General features: G+C 49.9%; 2 protein-coding genes across 2 annotated transcripts; both read left to right on the top strand.

The window, feature by feature from the left end:
* Positions 1 to 757: 757 nt before the first annotated feature.
* Positions 758 to 15,331, top strand: LOC131559618 (olfactory receptor 14J1-like; the record flags this gene model as incomplete). Its single annotated transcript, XM_058808032.1, has 2 exons — positions 758 to 1,219; positions 15,188 to 15,331. Coding segments are annotated over 2 exons (606 nt in total), but the record flags the coding sequence as incomplete, so codon positions are not given.
* A 6,202-nt stretch (positions 15,332 to 21,533) lies between these two features.
* Positions 21,534 to 22,466, top strand: LOC131559841 (olfactory receptor 14J1-like). The gene has a single exon (XM_058808350.1). It carries the CDS (start codon positions 21,534 to 21,536, stop codon positions 22,464 to 22,466), a length of 933 nt encoding a protein of 310 aa, XP_058664333.1.
* Positions 22,467 to 23,224: the final 758 nt, after the last annotated feature.

Genomic DNA, 23,224 nt, shown 5'->3' with positions numbered 1-23,224 from the left:
ACCAGTTCCTGCCATCCATGTCCTAAAACACTAGGAGTGCAGATGCTACCAAGCCTGTCTGCATTCTGAGTGATTCCCCTGACAAATCCTAAATATCCATCCTTGTCCCTTTGCCACATGGCCACAAACCTGGGGCAGAGGGACAGGGATGGCTCCTCGAGAGCCCCCACGCACAGGCCTGGCTGCTCCTGGCACACTCAACCAGCAAAACTGGAGATCAGGGACATGGGTGAAGGTTTTCCCAGAGCAGGAACAAGGGTGGGTGAGTCCCAGCAGGCCAGTCTGCAGGGAAGGGCCACGTTTGGCTCAAAGCAGCCTCTCCTGACTTGTTCCTGTCCTGTCTCCATGATCAGGTCCCCATGTGCAGCCAAAGGAAATGTCCAACAGCAGCTCCATCAGCCACTTCCTCCTGCTGGCATTGGCAGACACGCGGCAGCTGCAGCTCCTGCCCTTCTGCCTCTTGCTGGGCATCTCCCTGGCTGCCCTCCTGGGCAACCCCCTCATCATCAGCGCCGTAGCCTGCAGCCACGACCTGCACACGCCCATGTTCTTCTTCCTGCTCAACCTGGCCCTCAGCGACCTGGGCTCCATCTGCACCACTGTCCCCAAAGCCATGCACAATTCCCTTTGGGACACCAGGAACATCTCCTACACAGGATGTGCTGCTCAGCTATTTTTTTTTGGATGTTTCATTGCAGCAGAGTTTTCCCTTCTGACTATCATGTGCTATGACCGCTACGTGTCCATCTGCAAACCCCTGCACTATGGGACCCTCCTGGGCAGCAGAGCTTGTGCCCACATGGCAGCAGCTGCCTGGGCCAGTGCCTTTCTCTATTCACTGCTGCACACAGCTAATACATTGTCACTTCCCCTGTGCTACGGTAATGACCTGGGACAGTTCTTCTGTGAAATCCCACAGATCCTCAAGCTCTCCTGTTCACACTCCAACCTCAGGGAACTTGGGCTCATTGCTGTCAGTGCCTGTTTAGCACTTGGTTGTTTCGTGTTCATTGTTTTCTCTTATGTGCAGATCTTCAGGGCCGTGCTGAGGATCCCCTCTAAACAGGGACAGCACAAAGCCTTTTCCACCTGCCTCCCTCACCTGGCTGTGGTCTCCCTGTTACTCAGCACTGCCATATTTGCTCACCTGAAGCCCCCCTCCATGACCTCCCCATCCCTGGATCTGGCCCTGTCAGTTCTGTACTCAGTTGTGCCTCCAGCCCTGAACCCCCTCATCTACAGCCTGAGGAACCGGGAGCTCAAGGATACAGTGTGGAGAATGATGAGTGGATGGTTTTGGAAACATTAAAGTGCTGACCAATTTCTGTAAATCACTTGTAATAAAAGCCGTCTTTGATATTTCTTGTTGGTTCAGCTGTGGGGATTTTTTCCTTTGTTTTACTTTTTTCATAATGTCCACCAAATATGCCCTTATATGTGCCATTTCTCATTTTGTTTCACTCCACCATCCCTGTGCCCATAGATTATTTCAAGGAGGGGCTGTACTCTTGGTGACTTTAAATGAATCAAAGGATCTCCCAGCAGATTTTTCTGCAGAGATGCCCTGTAGTTGCCTTCTCTGGAGCTGCAGCAGCAATGTCTGTGTGCAGAGCTGGGGGCAGATCAGCGCTGGCCCAGCAGCTGTGCCCAGCAGCAGCAGCACTTGGTGTTGTCAGTGCTGCTGCCATGGCCTTGCCCTGCTGCCCTGGTGGCCCTGGTGTTGCTGCAGGGCCTGAGTGCTCTCGGGGCCGGGCACAGTCCTGGGGGTGACAGTGCCGGGGCTGAAGTAGGGACAGGCCATGGGCACTGCTGGGGCAGCACTGACGCCTCAGGCCAGGGCCTGGGGGCTCCAGGCTCCTTGCCCAGGCTCTCTCAAGAACACACCCAGGCCAATGCTCAGCACAGAAAACCCCCGTGAGCAGCCCCAGGCTGGCTGTGGGCAGGCTGGGGGCAAACAGCATGGCTGGGGCTCTGCAAGGGCCCTGGGGCAGAGGGGAAGGAGCAGCAGAGCAGGGGCTGATCCATCCCCAGTGCGCTGCACAGCCCAGGGCAGCATCCCAGAGCATCCTCATGGAGCTGCCAACAACATCCCCCCTCTGCAGCCCTGGCCTCTCCCCCAGCTCACACAGGTGCCCCATTCTTGCAGGCACAGACACGGCAGCACTGGCTCAGCAGCCCCTGTTTGCATTGCATACAGCAGGAGGAGCACCCCCACGCTGTTGGTGTGGGGACATGAACCAGACGGAGCACAAATGCCATCAGCCCCTGGGGCCAGCAAGGGCTGGGGGACACCAGGGAAACCACTCTGCTTTGTCCTGGCCTCTGCAGTCAGCCAGAAATTTGTTCCCATCAGCTGGGAATTTCCTGTCCCACTGCAGATGCTGTTGGTCAGAGCCAAGGCTGCCTTGCAGCCACTCCCAAACTGCCCTCAGCATTTCCTTTGTGCCACCTTTGCTTTCCTTAGTCTTTCTTTGTCCAGATTTCTTCCTGTTGCCCAGCCCCGTTCCCTGCCCTGCAAACAGCCCATCCCTGTTTGCCCTTTCCTCTCTGGCCCCACTCCCCATTGCAGTTCCTGACTTGGCAGCATGGGAACGTCCCTTGGGAAGCAGGATCATCCTACAAGTGCTGCAGGAATTGTCTGCAGGCTCCTGCAGTGCCTGGTGCTGCTCCCTTGCCAGAGGCACTCCAGGCCATGGGGGCACATCTGGGCTGCTGTGTCTTGCTCTGGGTCTCCCTGTTCTAGGCAGTGAGGAGGAGCTGCAGAGGCTCTGCAGGACAGGATGGGCTTTGGGGCTGGCAGCTGAGGGACCTGGGCTGCTGGAGCTTCTGAACAGGAGGCCCAAGGCTCCTCCTGCCACTGCTCCAAGGGTGGTTTCAGAGAATCCCAGAATCAGCAAGGTTCGAAAACACCTTGGAGATCATCAAGTCCAACCTGTACCATGATACCTGCCTTGTTTCCTCTGAGCCTCCTCTTCTCCAGGATAAACAACCCTAGAAGCTGCCTCAGCCACTCCTCACAGGACTTGTGTTCCAGACCCCTCACCAGCCTTGTTGCCCTTCTCTGGACATGCTCCAGCCCTTCCATGTCGTTCCTAAATTGGGGGGCCTGGAACTTGACACAGCACTTGAGGTGGTGCCCAGCCAGTGCTGAGCCCAGGGAAAGAATCACTGCCCTGCTCCTGCTGGCCACACCATTCCTGATCCATAAGAATGACAGGGGTGTGATGAGGGAAATGCTAGGGAGGGGGTAGGGACAAAGTGTTTTTGATTGTCAGCCATGAAGGTTCTTGATTTTCATATCTTTTCAGACTGCATTAGGAGGTTCTGGGAGTCAATATCAATTGGACATTGCTGATATCACTTTTAAAATAGGGAAAGAAAAAAGGAAAAAACTGTTCTCACTGCATTGTTCTCAATGTAGTGTATTTGCTTTGAATATACTTCTTAAATGTGTCTCATTATCCACAGTAGTATTGAATATTTAGATAATTCCTTGGGGTAGTTCTTGTTGAGATGTTTTGGAAGAAATTTTTATGAGCCTTTTATACTGAATTCCTGAACGGAAGATTTCAAGAAAGGAGAGGCCTCTACTGTATTAAAATTCATCATCAATATCCAAGTGGCTGAGGATCCATCCCCATCAGAGCAGCAAGGAACAGAAATAGGCACAGCTTTGTGGCTGCCCCAGCTCTGGGATGGGCCCTGCGCCTGGAGCAGGAGCAGCTCTTGAGGGCCCCAAGGCCGGGGCTCTTGTGCTGCCCTGGGCAGATGGGATGGCAGCAGGGGCTGCTGAGCTCTCAGCACCTCAGCCCGAGGGGAGCAGGGCAGCCAGGGAGCCTCCTTTGGCCTTGGCCAAGCACCTTCCCCCATGGCTGGGGCTGAGTCCTGTGGCAGCTGCAGCTGCTGCTGTGCCCTTGCCAGGGGCTGAGGCCGTGGGGCAGTGCCCAGAGCAGCCTGGCCTGAGCAGAGCTGTGGGGCCAGAGCCGGCTGGGCTGGGCTGGGGAGAGGCCCTTGGTGCTGCCCAGAGCTCAGGGCAGCTGGCAGAGCTTGCAGAGAGCTGGGCTGGGCTCCAAAAGCCCAGCCCAGAAACCATCAGTGTCCATCGCAGCCTGGCTGAGTGTGCAGGGGCAGGACTCAGGCCCGGACTTGTAAGGCCGGGCCAGCTTCTGTGCAAGGCATTGCAAACAGGCAAGTGGCCCAGAGAGGAGGCCGCTCTGTGCCCTTGGTGGCATGGACAGAGCAGGGAGGGGGCCCAGGACATTTGTCAGCACCAGCCTCTGTGCCCAGCCCTTGGCAGCCCTGGCTGCTGAGCCCAGCTTTGGCATGGGCTGAGTTTGGCTGTGACCCAGCTCCATCCTCCTGCAGGGCTCAGGGCCTGTTCCCAGCCATGACCAGCCCTGGCCGGCCTCTCTGCTGGCCCAGAGGCCGGCAGAGCCCGGGGCAGGGCGGTCTGTGCAGCCCCACAGGTGCCATGGGCTCTGCAGGAGCTGGCAGAGGCTGCCCAGCAGGGACACCATAGGGCACAGAGCCCCAAGGCTGCTGTGGGCACCACGGCACAGGGGCCGTTCCCAGCCACAATGCTCCTGGCCTGGGCTGGGCCTGCACAGGGGCTGGGCCACCATGGCTGGGCCAGCACAGGGCCACAAAGGGGCCACACAGCTGCTGCCGGGGCTGACAGCAAGGCCAGGCACACACAAGCAATTGCTGAGCATGGCCTGCGCTGGCCAGGCCTGACTGTGCCAAAGGCAGAGCTCATCTGCCCTTGGGGGCTACAGGAACAGTCCAGAGCCCAAAGAGCCTCCATGGCTGTGCTGGAGACCAAGGCTGCCGGAGGGAAATGCAGGGCTGCTGTGGGATGGGGAGGGCATTGAAATCTAGCACACACCTCAGTTCTCTGATGATCCCGGCACCAGGCTGGGGTCTCTTTCAGCCTGGAGCAGAGAAGATGTTGATGGGACAGGAGCCCAGTGGGACTGTCAGGGATCTGCAGCTTGCAAGGTACTCTGCTGTCCCTCAGGTGCTCTCTGAGAGATCCAATTCCAGCTGGGCACCTCAGGGCACAAGTGGCACTGCCTGTTCATGGGCACACAGCTGATATCTGCCTGGAAAGGGGCACAGGTTTTAGTACAGTTGGTTTCATAATATACAAGCACTTTTTTATTTTCTGTGTCATTTAAGTTTTTTAAGAAATGGCAAAGTTTCCTGCCAGGAACAGGAATTTCCTGGATCTACTGGATCCTTTTACTGAAGGCAGGAGAAGAAATACTGATCTTCTCCTCTACTTTTGCCATCCACATTCAATCTAATATTTCATGACCCCCTTCCTTCAGATGTTTCCAGGTCTCCTGGATAAATGGCCACATCAAAGGACATCTCTTCACTAGACCAGCTGGATCTATTTTCCTTCCATTTCTCCTAGATTTCCTCCTCCAGATGCTTTCTGGTCATTCACGTACCTCTCAACTGACTGGGATCATGCTTTGAACTTCAGGATGTTGCTCAGTATTTCTGAAATTCAAATAAATATCTCATTAGTCAACATCCTAATAACATTTATATCTGTCCTAGAATTAGCTTTTCTTATGTTTGTGTCTAAAACTGTTCCTGTATGCAAATCCCTGGGGGATGGTGGACATGTCAGATGATGCTGGAACATCCCAGAGAGCTGAGGGGAGAGCTGTGATGGTTATTAAACTGTTCAAATGTTCAACTTGTGTTTGTTTGCAAGAAACCTTTCTGTGCCTCTGAGTGTCACCAGACCCTGAGCCCAAAGGACACAAACCTGATGAGTTATGGTTCCCACTGCAGGGGGACTTGGACCTTGGCTCTGCACAGGAGAGCTCTGCATTCCCTTTCTCTCTTTTCCTCCCTCTGGGCATGGAGAGAGCTCCTGACTACAGCATGTGACTCGTGTGTGCAAAGAGCAAATCTGGGCAGAATCAGGGCAGGGAGGGTTTGGGGGACCTTGGGATCTGTGCTGGGCAGAGAAGGTGTTTTCCATTGCTCTGAGACTGTCTGCTGTGGAAAGTGGATTTAATATCCAGCAGAGGAATGGCTTTTGCATTTGATGGAGCTGTGCCTTCCCTTGGCTTTGTTGGCTGACAAGAAATGAACATCCCTCTGTGTCTCGGGCAGCTCCTTCTCCAAGGAAAGCAGGTGGGAGTTGGAGCGAGAGCTGAAAGCTGCAGGTGCAGCCTGGGCTGGAGGGAGCTCAGATTTTCACAAGGCTGCTCTGAGTGCCAGGGCTTAGATGGGGGAAATGGTGGGGTGGGGGTAGGGACAGAGTCTGATTGATTGTCAGCCATGAAGGGTCTTGACTTTCATATCTATTCAAACTGCATGAGGAGGTACTTGGATTCAGTGTCAGTTGGAGACTGCACATATCAATAAATTAACAGGTTTAAAACAAAGTAAAAGGCACATAAAAAATCTTTTCTCGCTGGCTTTTTAAATATCATATATTCACTTTGAATACACTACTGAGATCTACTTAACTACATATGATTTGAAAACTGAAATCAAATTATTCCCAGAGGCTTGGCTCGTTAAAGTGTTCTGAATGTTAATGAGCCCTGGGACACTGAATTCCTGCACTCAAGAGCTGAAGGCTGAACAAGCCTCTGCAGCAGGAAAATTCAGCAGCAGCCTCCAAGGTGCTCAGGATGTCAGCAGCCCCCACTGAGGCCATCCCTGCCCAGAGACCGTGGGGGAATGGGCAGACAAGGAGAGCGTCCCTGGGGCTGGGGCAGCACAACTCAGAGGCACCAGCGGCTCCAGCTGGGAAATGGAGTGTGGAATGTGGCTGGGAAAGCCCTGCCTGGGCTGGGCCAAGCAGGACAGACAAGCCCTGATACCCAAACCTCAAACAGCTCTCTCAAGGAGACATTTAGAAGGAATTACAATTGTTTGTGTACTCTGATTTGGACTGCTGGAGAAATACCAACAAGAGATTCTCAGGAGCTCCAAACAACAAAAAAGCCTATACTGGGAACTTTAGAAAATCAGAGAAACTTTAGCAAATGGTTTATTATGACATTGTAGTGGTTTTGGTCTGTTAATTTAAGATTTTTCTAATCTTGATATTAATTAATGGATTGATGAGTGTGGTGGGTTTTAGTGTCAGTTATTTATGTATTTATTTTGTTGTGAGACAGGATTATGAGAAAGGTAAAGTAGGCTTAAAAATTTTTTAAAGGTTTAAAGAAAATTTTATTAAAAATAAGTTAAAAAGGAAAAAGGTAATAAGAATTAAAATAAACTTTTTGGAACACCTTTTTTTCTTTACAACTTTTATTTTACTGACAATGTAAACTTAAGTAAACTTAAAATTTCTAGTTAGTTTACTCTTTCTAGAATAGATTTTTTTATTTGCTTTGGGAGAGAAGTTTTCTTTCTATGGTTATGGAAATGTTTTTACAAGAGGAAAAAATATTTTTTGTGGTTCTTAATTTTGTCATGGCTAACAGCTGTCTGGGGAAATTTGTTATTGTGAAGTTGTTTTTATAGCTACAAGATTGTTTGCATCTTGTTGGTGGGCCATGTCGACTAATGAGGTATTGTTTTAAAGATGAGTTGTTCAAAGGTAAATGTTTTTATTATTTACTTTTAAAATATCTTTATCTCTGGGAATAGAGATCTTCTCTTGAGGGTACTGGAATACTTTTTATTTCTGTTTAAACTTTTCATGGAATTACAGTTTATTTTTTTTTCTCTTAATGTGGACGTTTTTGTTCAATAATAATTTGAATATTTTTTATAGTTTTATGTGTTATAAAGAAAAAGAGGGTTTTTTATGGTTTATAAGAGGATTTCAGTTTTAAGATTAAGGTATTTTTTCTTCTTTTTTAATTGGGATTTATTTTCTTCTTTACTGATCTTGATGGTTTAAAATTTTTTTTAATATGTTTGTATTTTATTTTTCTTTTACTTTGAAGAGGATTGAAATATGGAAAGGGTTAACACCTGACCCACCAGTAACTTGTGGTGGAAGTAATGGTGGAGTTGTGTTAGGATTGGTTTTATAGCTGGTTTTTGGGGTTTTTGTGTTTAATTTTATTTGTAGGGTTATTTCTTATGGGTTATAGGTTGTAGGGGTTTTTGGTTTCAGTTGTGTTGGGGAGAGGGGACTTGATGCTAAGATTTTAATAGCTGTGGCTAGCTCTGTTCTAGTTGGGGTTTTGTGGCCTCTTTTATTTTCTGTTTGGTAGTTGTTGGGGTTTGGTTTGGTTAGAATGGGGCCGATGGGGACAGGGGATGGCCTGGGCAAGGGGGAAGGGGCTCGGCCCATGGCAGGGTTGCTTGGTTTGGTTTGGTTTGGTTTGGTTTGGTTTGGTTTGGTTTGGTTTGGTTTGGTTTGGTTTGGTTGAAATGGGGGCTGGAGCTGGGGCCCGCTACTTCTTTGTTGACTGGAAAAGAAAGAGGAGGTTCCTGGGTTTCTTTGTTTTTAACATATGTGTTTAACAGAGGCATGTTCAGTATCTTAGTGGTTTAACAGATTGTCAGTTACACAAAAAGTTTTGTATTACTTTGTATAATTCTTCTCATGTTCAAACTACGACAGACATTCAACCAAGAAAAACACTTCTCAAAGCACTGACTTAGCACTTTCAACCTCACAAACTCTAAGCCTGTTTAATGTTAATCAAAATTTGCAGGAGCACAGAAACAGAAGAAGAAGACACAGAAGCACAAAAACACAAAAAAGATACAGAGAGGCACACATACAGCTACCAACTCCTGAATTCCAGCACTGTTCAGATGGAAATTCCAAGAGGAGGTAGGGTCAAGATGTGTGCTTGCCTTGTGGTCAGCCTTCAATTCCCCTTGGTCTTCCTGGGCCCTTCCCCCAGGTGGGACTTGGGCTCATTTGGTCCCTCAGGAGCTGGGCTGGGGCTGCAGAGGTGGCTGTGGAGCATTGCCTGTGCTGTGCCAGGGACTGGCAGACACTGCTGGGCTGGGATAGAGGCTCCAGGGGGATTGGGGTTCCAGGGCAGGGCAGTGCTTGACCTGCCCTTTCATCCCCCATACATGAAATGTTTTGAGCCAACAATCTTCTTCAGTCTATAACAGTAAGGCAATGTTGGAGGTGAAATCCCAATTCTGGCCATGGGCACCTGGAGGAGAAGGACAGTTCTTTCCATAGCAAGGAAAGCACATTTTCAGTAGCAGATGAGAAGAGACCCTCAACATGCCAAGGTCAGCTGGACCAGTAAGGGGGCCCAGGAGACCGAACCAGCCCGACTTGTTCCATCCTCCCTTAGTTTTATGGTGCCCTATAGTGTTACAATGACACCTTGGTTCCATGAGGTCTTGCAGTGTCTCTGTTGTTCCCCAGGCCCCACAGTGTCACGGGACTCCTCTGTTCCATGTGCTCTGCAATGTCACAATGGATTTTGGACCCTGGGGGTTTGCAGTGTCACAATGGTCCCCTTTGGCTCCACAGTGTCACAATGGACCATTGATGACACGAGGCTCCTCTGCATCACCCTGGAGCTTTGGCTCCATGCAGCCCTGCAGTGTCACAAATGCCTCTTGGTTTCACAAGGCCCCACAGAATCACAATGGTCCTCTTGGTTCTGTGGGGACCCCCAGGGTCACAATGGTCTCACTGGTTCCATAAGGCCTTACAGTGTCACAATGCTTTGTTTATTCCATGGGGCCTCATAGTGTCAAAGGGTCTCTGTGATTCCATGAGTCCCCTCAATGTCAGAATGGTCTCCTTGGTTTCATGGTGCCCCTCAGTGCCACAATGGCCCCTTGGTTCCATGAGGCTGTGAAGTCTCTTAATGGTCTCTCCGTGGTTCCATGAGCCATGGCAATGTCACAACGGACCTTTGGTTTGATGGGGCCTCACAATGTCACAATGATCCCTACATTCCATGGAGCCACACAGTGTCAGTATGGTCCCCTTGGTTCCATGAGGTCCAGCAATGTCACAGTGCTCTCTGTTGCTGGGCTTGCAAGGGTTGCAGGGTGAAGAGAGAGACGAGAATTTTGACCTCATGTTGAGAAGGCTTGATTTATTATTTTATGATATATATTACATTATAACTATACTAAAAAGAAATAGAAGGAAAGTTCTCAGAATGCTAGCTAAACTAAGAATAGAAAAGGAATGTAATAACGAAGTTCTGTGTCCAGGTAGAAAGCAAGAACAGTTCTGCCGTGAGAGGTAAGTAAATCCAAACATTCACAGAAGACCAGTCACAGATGCACCTGTTACATTCCACAGCAGCAGATAAACATTGTTTACATTTTGTTGCTGAGGCCACAGCTTCTCAGAAAGGGCAAAAATCCTAATGAAAGGATTTTTAACAAAAGATGTCTGTGACAGCTCTCATGACTCCATGAGTCTCAGCAGTCTCACAGGGCCCCACAGTGTCACAATGGTCCCTTGGTTCCATGGGCCCTGTGCTGCTGCATTCCGTCCTCCCCTTCTCAAGCCACCCTGCCAGCTGAAAAATGCTCCTTGGGGCTCAGCCTTGGCCAACAGCCCCTGGGCTCAGCTCCTCTGCTGCTCATCACAAACGCTGTCTGCTTCAGGCACTGCTTCTGCCCAACCAGCTCCTGGTTCCTTTAGGAGCAGCCCTGGGAACTGTTTTTGTTCCCTCAGTAGCACAAGATCCCTGTTCTCACCCTGCCAAAGAAAGCTGTTGATGCCAAGTGCAGCCAGGATGAACCATTGCTGGGGCTGAGGCCCGTCTCGTAGGGCCCTGCAAACAGCGCTCCAAAAGGAGCCCTTGGAGCTCTCCTGGGCCAGCCACTCCCTCTTAGTGGGGCCTCTCCCAGATGAGAACTCTCATGTTTGCTGCACTCGGGGATCCTGAACAACGACGGAGCCTAGGCCGATCCCCCCACTCCTCCAGGCTCAACTCTTCGCCCCCTGGGGGGATGCCAAAGGATCCACAGTGAGCATTTCCTGCCCTCAGGGGAATTTCTCACAGGTGCCTTGCACTGACTCTTTGTGTCTGTGTGCACACAGGAGTGCCTGTGCTAGGGAGATGTGGTAGAAATGCTGCTCTCTGGGGGGCTTGATTGCCTTGGATAGCTGAGTCAATTAGATATCCAGTTATCAGTAAGTAAGTTTTAGTCACGAGGTCTAAACGAAGTTAAATGCTGCTAAGCGTTGTTCTTTTTCTAAGTTGTTAAATTTAAATTATTAGCTAAGTTAAGGATTGTTAAGCGTAATTCCTCTGCTAAATTTCTAACTCCTAGGTTTTAAGTTAGGTTAAATAGTGTTAAGTGCTGTTCTTTTGCTAAATTGGGGAGTTGAAGGTATCAGTAAAAGTTAAGGTATAAGTTAAGTCCTGTTAAGTTTGAGCTCTGTTAAGCTTTTGGGCCGTATGCCTTTTATCTTTACCCTCACTGTCCTTGTGTCTCACACATAGCCAGGAAGAGTTCTTGGCTGATTTCTGGTATGATTGCCTGGATTTGGTTTGGTTTTGTTGTTGCTTTGTTTCCTTGGTGTGCCTGAAGTGTCCAGTCAGGAGCAGAGAGCAGAGTGACTCTTGCCAAGGAACTTTGTGCTACTGTCCCTTAATATTAAATCTGATTGTTGCTGATTCCTTGCTGGGGATTTTTTCAGCGCTCTCAAGCCCTCGTTCGTAACAGGATGAAGGAGCCGTGGCCCAGGCTCTGGCCCTGGGGGACACGGGGACGCTGCCAGGGGGTCCCTGTTCCCCTGTGCCACCCCCAGGGCCCCGTCCCCCTGTCCCCGTGTCAGGCTCTGGGGTCGATCTCATGGAACATCCTCTGGGGGAGGCTGCGGGGCCGGGGGCGGGGGGACCTGGGGGGACAGGGGACCCTGCTGTGCACGAGCGGTGCTGGACTGCTCTGGGGGGCCAGGGCAGAGTGACCTCCCCAGTGACCTCACACAGCCCCTGTGATGTCACACAGCCCCTGTGATGTTACACAGCCCCCTGTGATCTCAGACAGCCCTTTTGCAATGTCACACGGTGATCTGTGATGTCACAGGCCACTCTTGGACATCACACCACCCTAGTGATGTCACAGAGCCAGCTCTGGGATGTCACCCTGGAATGTCATGCACCTGCACTGTGACTTTACTGAAGACTCTGTGGTGTCAGAAAGTCACTATGTGATGTCACAGCCCATCCCATGATATTACACAGCCACCCAGTGATGTCACAACCCACTCTCTGATGTCACAGAGCCACCCTCTATGATGGCAGGATCTTCTCTGTGGCCCCTCATCCTACCCTATGATGTCACACCCAGCTGTGTGATGTCACAACCCCCTCAATGATGTCACAAAACCCTCTCTGTGATGTCATACTGCTACTCTGTAATGGCACAGCACACAGTTTGACCTCACAGCCTGCTCTATGATGTCATCCAGCCATGCCATGATGTCACAGCCTGCTCTGTGATGTCACAGAATCCCCTCTATGATGGTGTAGCTGCTTGATGACCTCACACAACAAACTCTGTGATGTCATAGCCCTACCTGTGACCTCACACAACCCACTATGTTCTGGCTTTGGCCTCCTGGGGGCCACCTCCCATCTGCTTTCAAAACACTGGGGGCCTGTGCTTTTCTTCTCATGGAAAAAAAGGTCTTTCAACTCCAGGCAACCATGGCTTAAATTAAGAATCAGCCTCTGAAATTCCTTATATCCAAGGAGATCTCCCAGACAAAAGCTGTCAGGCCTGTCCAGGTTCTCTTGGTTTTCTGAGGGCCAGCTCTCATCTGCCTTTAAAACACTGGGACTCTGTACTTTCCTTCCTATGGAAAAGAATGGTCCTTCTTGTCCTGATGCCCGTAGACAAAAGTGGGCTTTGGCCCCCCAAATTCTGTCTATCCAAGGATTCCTCCCTGACCACAGGTCTGGCTTGCCTTGGCCTCCTAGGGGCTGCCTCTAATCTCCAGCACAGCCAATTCCCTCAGGCATCAGATACCTTGTTCCATTGTACTCCGTTTTCCATGGTGCACCTAGAAATCTTCTCTCCAAAGGCATCTGTCCCTCACACTCATCAGCAGTCACCATCAGAGGCTGAGAGTTTCTTGGGTTCTCCCTATCCCTTGGTCAATGAACCCATCCCGGGACAGCAATCCCAGTTGCCCGGCCTCACTTCCATCCAGAATGGTGTCATTGGCTGCAGAATCCCAGATGGGAGCAGCCAGGTCAGGATGGACTCATCCATCTGGCAGGTGAATTCCCTCTGCAGGTCTCACAGCTCACCCAGGGATAGAAAGCGAGTGATGTTTTCTGGCTCTGTCTCTTCCACTGGGTGCAAGGGTCCGGCTGCATCCTCATCAGTCACTATGCGGACTGATTTGCTCTTTGATCTCTTCTTCTGAATGGGGGCAACTGCTACTGGTTCAGGTTGTTCTGGTTTGGTGATGGTGTGTGTGGCAATGCTGATGGCACTTTTGGTTTCTTCCTCCTCTGTGACAGTCCGTGTAGACACAGACACTGTTGCTTTGCTTTTGGTTTCTTCTTCAGCTGTGACAGTCTGCCAAGACAGAGATGCTGTTGTTTGGCATTTGGTTCTTTCCTCCTTTGTGGCATTCTGTGCGCACACAGATGCTGTTGTTTTGCTTCTCTTTTCCTCTTCCTCGAGAAAATGCTGCACCACACCATGTAGTGTTTTTTTCCTAATCATGTTGCAGGCTTAGAAAAGACAAAACAGAACTAACAACACTATGCTGTCCTTGTCATCCAGAGAGAACTTGGCATTTTCAAAAACTGCCGTGTCAAGCCTGAGAGGCTTGAAAAAGAAATTCTTTACCCCTTCCCCCAGTAGCGGGGTGTAATTGGTGAGGCCCCAGACATAGCAGCCTAGATTATGACAAGCAACCAATATTGAGGACATATTCCAAATTATGTTCATTGCCCCAGAGGTTATCATGCAATAGACATAACAGACCAATAAAGCAATTTTTCTTGCTGTGTAAACCATACCCTGGTTTACACAGAAGCATTAAAATTGGCAGATAATTCACCATGTGCAGAAAAATACAGAGAGCTAGGTATAAGACCCAGATAAGCATGTTGAGCATCATAGCAAATAGGTGGCTTCTACAATACAAAATTGTAATTCTGACTTTTCTCAGTACCTCCTGCCTCTCATTGGGTGCCAAAATTTATGTTCTGGTTTGAAAGCAAAACCAGTGAGAGACTCCAAGTCAGAAATACAATTTATTAGGAAAAAAACAAAAACAAAATACATGCAATAATACAATAGAAAAACCACTGACAGAGTCAGAATACAACCTGATGTCCTGTTGGTCAGGATGTTGGTAGCAGTCCAGTTGGAATGGTGGCTGCAGTCCTCCTGGAGTGGCAGGTGTGGTTCTGTTGGAGCTGTGATCCTGTAGAAGGGTAGTCTTCCTCTGAAGATCCAGTGACAAAGGCAGCTGTTCCTCTGGGAAATCCAATGGAAAGGCAGCTTGTTCTGTCCCAAACCCCAGATTATATCCAGATGGGGATGCCTACCTCCTCCCTCCTGGGCAGAGCATCTCACAATGAGCTGATATCATTCTGTGAGTCATGGGGTGGGTCCATTAAACAGAAATGGCTCCTGGAGGGAGTTATCTCTCAGTCATGCAGAATGGCATTGAAGGGCCCATTAACAGGAGATAAGGAATAAAACAATGCCCCTCCTGGTTTAAACTGCTCTTGAGGATGGGAATAGAATACATCTTTATATTGTAACCAATTGTATCCCACCCTTCCATCTATTACCAATGAAAGGGTGGAATGGAAGAACTTCATATTTGGTGTCATTTTGTGCTCTGCTGTGAGTTTCCCAAGGGCTAGTAGTGCTGTTAGCTTCAGGAACAATTTGGCCAATGGCTGTGGGACTGAGGGCTTGGTGAAAAATGAGAACGGTTGTTATTCTTGTATTTACAGTCTTTTGCTACATGTCCAGTTTTCTCGCAGTTATAATAGTTTCCACTACCTTTATTATATTTTGTATCGTGGGGAAGAACGTTTGCTGCAACCAGCACTTCAATTGCACCCTGGCTGGTGGCCTTGGCTAGGCTGGAGTCACAGTCTCAGACCGCTTAGCAAATGCAAGCATCAACCATCTGAGCGATGGCTGGCTCAGGGTCAAGGGGGAGGGTGTGCAGAACATTTCAGCAGTCAATACTGGCATTACAGGAAGCTAATTTGCTAATAAAATTATCCCAGACCTTTTGATTGTCAATCTGTTTTTCCAGAACTTTCATAAGGTGATCGACAAACTTGATATAGCTCTCATCCAGGCCTTGGGGAATGTCAGTGAAGTCAGTGTTGGGTGTATAAGCATCAGGTGTTTGGAGGAGGGTGGACCATGCAGCACCTTTGAGATCTTCCAGTATTGACTGGGGGAGGACTTCAGCCTGATATTGCGGTCTAGTATAGTCTCCTTCCCCAGTAATGTGGTCCATTGTGAGGTGTTTTTGCCCTTTTTCCTTAACATAACCTTTTAATAACTCATCAAGTTTATTTATCCAAAGTCCTTTTCACAAATAAACTCATCAGGTGACAATATAATTTTCATACACTGTTTTAAATCATACAGTACCATCACCTGGGTGGTAAATGTCATGTCCAGCAAATTGTTAAAATAGGGAGAACCCCTCCGATAATCTTTTGCAGCCTTTACTATATACTTCATTTCTCTGTGGGAATAGATTCCCATTGAGGTTTTGGCCCCTGCTTATACTGCACAGGTGCCACCTGAATCTTGGCTACCACCTCCCAGTTCCCCTCTTTGCGGCTTTTCTCCGTATCCTCTGCCAAGAATCCTTGGGCTCATCCTCACTCTTGGATAAGCTATTGCTCTCTTCCTCTGTAGAGCAAGCAGGTCTGCTGGCAGAGGCACAGGGCTTTTGGACGACCACCAACACCCAGTGTTGAAGGCCTATGGTAGCAAAAATGGCTTCCTTCTGTTTGGCCCCATGTCCAGTTCCGGGGTAGGAACTCAACATCAAGGTGGGACCCATCACAGGGGAGGTACCCGGAGCAAAGGCAGGAAATGGGGATGAAGATGGGAGGGAATCTGAAATGGAGGTCTCTCTAACAGGAGCATTGCCATCTTGTGATTTATAGGAAGGGGGATTAGGATCATGGAATGAAGGAATGTGGGCAAGGGAATATCTCAGGGCAGCATGGCCACTACCAGCCTGAAAAGAGGACAGAAAAGGAGGGGGGATGGCAGACAACAGATGGCTTGTCTGTACCAAAGGGCAGACTCCATCTCTCGTCCTGTTCTCAGGGAATGTGGGGGGCAGGTTGAATAAACCAGGACAAAGGGGCTGACCCATTAGCTCGTTAAATTATCCTATAGATTGAATGAAACAACAGATAAAATTTCCCAACATTTAAAACCCCTTGTGTTTGTAAAATATAGAGCTTTTCCCCAACAGCATCCCAAAGCAATAACTGATAGAATCAACAGAGATATCAGGAAGCTCCTCAAATAACCATGAACAATACCTTTTAAACTCCCCTCAGAAAATAAACTCCCTTCTAAATTTAAAACTCTTCAAAACAAAAACATCCTTTGCAGCTTGGGACTGATTATTTCCCATAGCTGCCCCCAATGGAAGAGGAAATGCCCATCCATAGGAACAGAAAATCAAAAGCCCAAATCCCTGTGAGCTCTCTGCCACTCAGTCACTCACTCTCAGTCTCACAGGCACAATCTCCAGCCAAAGTGGGGCTTGTGGGGCTGTCAGTGAAGTTGGTCCCATCGATGTTGAGGGGATTGTCAACTTCTTCTTCAGTGAGATTCAATAAAACTTGAGTCTCAATTCAGTGTTGTGGCTGACCTGAAAGGGGAACAGCTTCCAGTGACATCTGGCTGGCAGGATGCTCACGGGGACCTCAATGAATCTGATCCCTGTTTGGGCGCCATGTGTAGCTCTACATCATGGCTCTACTGAGGCCCTTGGAGCATCCAGCACTCATGAGCCCAAAGCTCACTGCTACCTTAGAAAGCCGAGAGAATAGGCAGGATGGGTCCTCATATGATCTCCTGCAAACTGGGTTTATTGGTACAGGAACAGGCTACACAGCTGAACAAGGTCCAGGGACGAAGACAAGGCGTAGGCTGGGGGAACAGAGTCTTATATGGGGTAGTGAGGATGGAGCTAAGGGTCAGGGTCCAATGGAAATGGCGAAAATGGTGCAGAGGAGGGGTCAGAGGTCAGGTCAACCAATAGGGAAACAAGGGTGGAGGAATGCAGCAAACTAGGGCCAATGGAGGGACAGAAAGAGAAGAGAACATTCTAGGGCCAAACAAACATGGGCAATAGGAGTTGAACTAGGGTAATTAGGCCAATGGGCCAATGGGGTAACATAACGTGACATAAATCATCTGTCTGCAAAGATCAATGGGAGAAGAAAGAGTCTCACCCTAACTTCAAAGCCTATTCCTCTTATCTGGAACCAGTCCTCCATGTCTGGGGGATTGAGACTCTGATGGTGGGCCCCTGGGCCTCCACACATCCTCACAGCTGGCCCAGGGCAGGTCTGGAGTGGTCTTGGTCGCAGCTTGGGCTTGGCACACACTTGAGGAGGGTGTCTGTTTTCAACAGGGAGCTTAGGAGTTTTAGATTACTAAAATAAAAGAAGAAAAACCCCTCTTTGGCTGAGTGCAGCCAGTTCTCCAAGCTAAGCTGACCCCAGGTGAGTGAGGAGAGACAGGACTGGTTTGGAAATGTCGAGCAAGGCTCTCCACACTGGGTCAGATCTCAAGGCACAGCTTCTCAGAGCAGGCCAGACCTCCTTAGGAAAGCCCCTGGTTCTATCAGTCAAAGAATGCTGCTATCATTTCTTCTCTAAAGAGAACCATACACCCTTAAAACTGGAATGTGGATTTATTAGAAGCTATTTGAAATATTTCTCTGTAACAATAGAAAAAGAACTTCCTAGTGAACTGCACTACAGTAGAGGGAAATCAAAGCAAAACCATGGTTTGTCAGGATGTGCTTGATCATAATGATCCCCATGGTGCATTAGGAGCTGAGCCCTGGAACCTCAGGGTTTGAGAGGAGATTGCACAAACCTTTCCAGGAGTCAAAGTTGGACAAAAAACCCAAAGTGTCTTGAGGCATGAATGTGTCCTTCTGAGGTCCATCCCCAACACGGACTCCTCATGGACTCCTTGGAGGAGAGAATTGGAGGCCAGGATGGCATTAAATCCTCTCAGAGACTCAGTGTAGAAAGGAAAATCCAAAGTACCTTAAAAAACTTGAGTATCTCAAAGTATCAATGAGCACTACTGAGTGTCAGTACAAAGCTCTCAAGGGACTCGTTAAAGCAGATAATTGGGGCCATGATTGCACAAACCTCTCACAGAGTCTGTATCAAAAGAGAAACACCAAGTACCTTAAAAAAACCTGAAGTATCCTGAAGTATTAATGAGCCCCACTGAGTGCTGTTACTGACAAAGCCTCTCCAGGGACTCATTACAGCAGGTAATTAGAGGCCATGATTGCACAAACCTCTCAGAGACTCCAAGGCAAAAACAAAACCCAAAGTCCTTTGAAAAAGCTACAGAGAGGCTCTTGGCACAGAAGCAGCTCCTGGCAAGGGCAGCGCTGCAGAGAGACAGCTCTGCCCAGGAGCAGCTCCTGTGCACAGCCCAGCAGGGCTGGGGCACTGCCTGCAGCCACCCCGGGCACAGCACAGAGGCACAGAGGGGTTAAACTCAGCCTGGGCTGGGAGCACAGAGCAGAGCTCAATCAGGGCTCCCTACAGCAGGAAGCATCACAGGTTTGAAACAGTCATTCCCTGGCTGTGGGAAGAGAAACTGCAGTTCCTGCAGGGATCTCCTGGAGCTGGCACATCCCACAGCTTTGAGGACCTTTCAGGAGGACTCTCAGAGCTGCTCCAAGGCAGGGCTGTGGCCCTAGGGCAGGGCTGGCTTTCCCTGCTGCCCCAGCCCAGGCACAGCCCAAGGCAGCTCCTGTTGCCAGGCTCTGCTGCAGGGCTGAGCAGCCGGGGCTGCAGCCAGGGGTGCCCAGGGCTGTCCTGCAGAGCAGGGTCCTGCAGCCCAGGGCGCTGTGCTGGGGCAGGGACTCTGCTGCCTGCCAGGGACAGCTCTCAGCCAGCCCGGGGAGCTGCTCCTGGCACTGGGGAGAAGCTGTGGGGGGAAGGAGCCACCCTGAGCAGGGCAGGGGCTGCTGCTGAGAGGTGCTCCTGAGAAGGAGCCACCCTGAGCAGGGCAGGAGCTGCTCCCAGCTCCAGACCAGCCTGGGCACAGCTCTGGAGCTCATTTCCCAAAAGAAGGTAAGGCTGGGTTTGCTGTAATTATCAGGAGCTTTTCTGAGAGTGATTTCAATTTCTTTCTGGGACAAGGATGGGAACGTTGGGGTAATGACAAAAAGATTTTTGCATTTTATAAATTTTTATTTATTCATAGCTCTGTAAATTTCTATTATATATTTATAATACCATAATCCTTACTTAACTCTATTAAACTCCTAATTAACTCTATTAAACTACAATTATATACTTACATAACTTCAATCCTTATTAACTCTAGTATGTTTCCTTAGCTTTCTCTTAGATTTTAGAACAATAAGCTGACTGTCTAAATACATTCCTGAAATACTCTTTAGTCTTATTATCAGGAAGAGAACCTACAAGAACTTTTTGTTTGTTAACCAGAATGTGAGCAGTCACAACAAAAAGTGAAGGCAAAGAAGCCCTTGGACTGACTCCAATGGATTGAGCCAGGGGTGTGTAACTGGGGACACTGAAACTCCTATTGGATGTTCCTGTTAAATATCCTAATTAATCAACCTTAATAAATTGCTGAAATCAGGGGCCAGGATGTGCTACATCCCCACGGGGACACCTGGAAGTTTCCAATAAATATCTTTTTTTTTACTTAACTGTTCTAACATTGTTGCAAGGGTTGTTTATTTTTTTTCTCTCTTGATTATAGACAACAGAGGGATGAGAGAAGCAGAACAGAAATTGTAATCCCAGAATCCCAAAACATATTGAGTTGAAATGCACACACTGGATCATTCAAGGAATGTTTGAACATTTACAGGGACTCCAGATCTGTAACTTTGGGTGGTCAGTCTCTCTGCTGGCGGCCTCCCAAAGGGCCCTCAGCAACTCCTCAGCCCTGGACAGCAGCTGCGTCACCTCTGCAGGGCCCAGCAGGGCTCTCCTGAGCTGCCCTTGCCCAGCTGCACACAGAGCCTGCCCCAGCCAGGGCCCTGCACACAGGCAGGTTTCTGTAGGGCCCCGGCCAGGGCACACAGGCTGGGATGGGCTCTGTGAGCACGGGCAGGGACAAGGCTCCTCTCAGGAGGCAATGTCCAGGCCCAGGGAGATGCTCAGGGAAGGAGAGGGGGCTGAAGAGAGCAGTGCTGGGGGCAGAATGAGGGCACTGTTGGTGTGTGGGAGGTGCCGGGCACAGCTGGGCACGGGAACACTGTCCTGAGTGCCCGGCTGTCTCTGCTCTGCCCTCTCAGGCACAGCACCACAACATCTTCTCTTGGTTCTGCCCTGCCCTGATATTGTCACTGTTTTCTGCTGCCCTCAGGGAGACTCTGGCATTTGCAGCAGCTGAGTCAGGCACTGCCCTTGGCATTCCTGTCAGGCAGGGGTGTCCATGGGAATGGTGTGTCCAAGCTTCCCTGGCACCTGTGGGGCTGTGGGCAAAGCAGTCCATGGGAAAGGGCTGAGCCCCCTCCCTGAGATCCCATCATGGGCACAGCCAGGGATCTCCTTGCTGTGCCCTTCCAAGGTCTGAGCTGCCCTCCTGGATGCAAATCTGTGCCAGAGCCTCTGGGAGTTCCCTGAATGTCCCACGGGGAAGGGCAGAGCTGCCAGAGCTGAGGAAATGCTGCTGTTTGCCAAGGGAGCCGTGAGTGTCCTTGCCACAAGGGGGTGCTGAGACCTTGCTCAGAGACCTTGTGCCAGGGTGAGACATTCAGGGATCCCTCTGCTCTGGGCAGGGTCTGGTTTATCCCAGGGAGACCCAGGAGTGTTATTGTGCTCTGATTGCAGCCAAATGCAGGTGGGAACAGGCCCATCCAGCCCCTCACCTTCCCTGAGCCACAGGGAATCCTTTGCCTCTTCCATCTCTCAGTGGCAACCTATGAGCGCAGCAGAAATGCTGGGGATTTCTGATCTCAGAGACCCAGGAATGTGGCGTGTGTAGGAAAACAATTTCTAAAAGAAACTCCTGCCATTATTTCGTCTTGGGAGTGCAGATGCTACCAAGCCTATCTCCATTAGGAGTCATTCCCCTGACAAATCCTGAATACCCAGCCTTGTCCCTCCGCCACATGGCCACAAACCCACAGCAGTGGGGCAGGGATGGCTCCTCGAGAGCCCCCAAAAAACAGCCCTGGCTGCTCCTGGCACACTCAGCCAGCACAGCAGGAGCTCAGGCAGGAACCTGTGTGAAGGTTTTCCCAGAGCAGGAGCAAGGCTGGGTGAGTCCCAGTGGGACAGTCTGCAGGGAATGGCCCAGGCTTGGCTCAAAGCAGCTTCTCCCGACTTGTCACTGTCCTTTTTCCATTAACAGGTTCCAAGGTGCAGCTCCAGCAAATGTCCAACAGCAGCTCCATCAGGCACTTCCTCCTGCTGGCATTGGCAGACATGCGGCAGCTGCAGCTCCTGCACTTCTGCCTCTTGCTGGGCATCTCCCTGGCTGCCCTCCTGGGCAATGGCCTCATCATCAGCGCCGTAACCTGCAGCCACCACCTGCACACGCCCATGTTCTTCTTCCTGCTCAACCTGGCCCTCACTGACCTGGGCTCCATCTGCACCAATGTCCCCAAAGCCATGCACAATTCCCTCTGGGACACAAGAGACATTGCCTACACAGGATGTGCTGCTCAGCTATTTTTCTTTCTGTTTTTCATCTCAACGGAGTATTCCCTCTTGACCGTCATGTGCTACGACCGCTACGTGTCCATCTGCAAACCCCTGCATTACGGGACCCTCCTGGGCAGCAGAGCTTGTGCCCACATGGCAGCAGCTGCCTGGGCCAGTGCCTTTCTCAATGCTCTCATGCACACAGCCAATACATTTTCCCTGCCCCTGTGCCATGGCAATGCCCTGGGCCAGTTCTTCTGTGAATTCCCCCAGATCCTTAAGCTCTCCTGCTCCAAATCCCACCTCAGGGAACTTGGGCCCACTGCAGTTAGTGCCTGTTTGGTATTTGGTTGTTTTGTGTTCATTGTTTTCTCCTATGTGCAGATCTTCAGGGCTGTGCTGAGGATCCCCTCTGAGCGGGGACGGCACAAAGCCTTTTCCACCTGCCTCCCTCACCTGGCTGTGGTCTCCTTGTTTTTCAGCACTGTCATGTTTGCCTACCTGAAGCCCCCCTCCATCTGCTCCCCATCCCTGGATCTGACCCTGTCAGTTCTGTACTCGGTGGTGCCTCCAGCCCTGAATCCCCTCATCTACAGCCTGAGGAACCAGGAGCTCAAGGCTGCAGCATGGAGACTGATGACTGGATGCATTCAGGAACATTAAACTGCTGGCCAATTTCTGCAAATCACTTGTAATAAAAGTAATCTTTGATATTTCTTTCTGGTTTCCTTTTGGAGGTTCTTTTTCTTTGTTTTAATTTTTTCATATTGTTCACAAGAAAAGGCATTGTTTATGTCATTTTGTTTCTATCCAACTTCCCTAAGGCCACAGGCTATGTCAATGAGGGGCTGCACTCTTGGTGGCTTTAAAGGAATGAAAGGATCTCCCAGCAAAGTTTTCTGCAGAGATTCCCTTTTGTTGCCTTCTCTGGAGCTGCAGCAGCAATGTCTGTGTGCAGAGCTGCGGGCAGATCAGTGCTGGCCCAGCAGCTGTGCCCAGCAGCAGCAGCACTTGGTGTTGCCAGTGCTGCTGCCGTGGCCCTGCCCCGCTGCCCTGGTGGCCCTGGTGTTGCTGTGGGGCCTGAGTGCTTTCGGGGCCGGGCACAGTCCTGGGGGTGGCAGTGCCGGGGCTGCAGCAGGGACAGGCCAAGTAATATAAATAATTTGTAATATAAATCGTCTTTGATAGTTCTTTTGGATTGGTTCTTTTTTTCCCCTGTGTTTTAGCTTTTTAATATTGTCCACAAATTAAAACCATTGTTTGTGCCATTTTTCATTTCGTTTCTCTGCACCTCCCCTGCGCCCACAGACTGTCTCGATGAGGGGCTGTGCTCTTGGTGTCTTTAAAGGATCTAAAGGATCTCCCAGCAAAGTTTTATGCTGTCATCCCCTTGTGTTTCCTATTCTGGATCTGCAGCAATG

Source organism: Ammospiza caudacuta, chromosome 7, assembly GCF_027887145.1.
Source record: "Ammospiza caudacuta isolate bAmmCau1 chromosome 7, bAmmCau1.pri, whole genome shotgun sequence".
NCBI classification, from domain to species: domain Eukaryota; kingdom Metazoa; phylum Chordata; class Aves; order Passeriformes; family Passerellidae; genus Ammospiza; species Ammospiza caudacuta.
The sequence above is the reverse complement of the archived record's forward strand: the minus strand, read 5'-3'. Positions and strand labels throughout refer to the sequence as shown.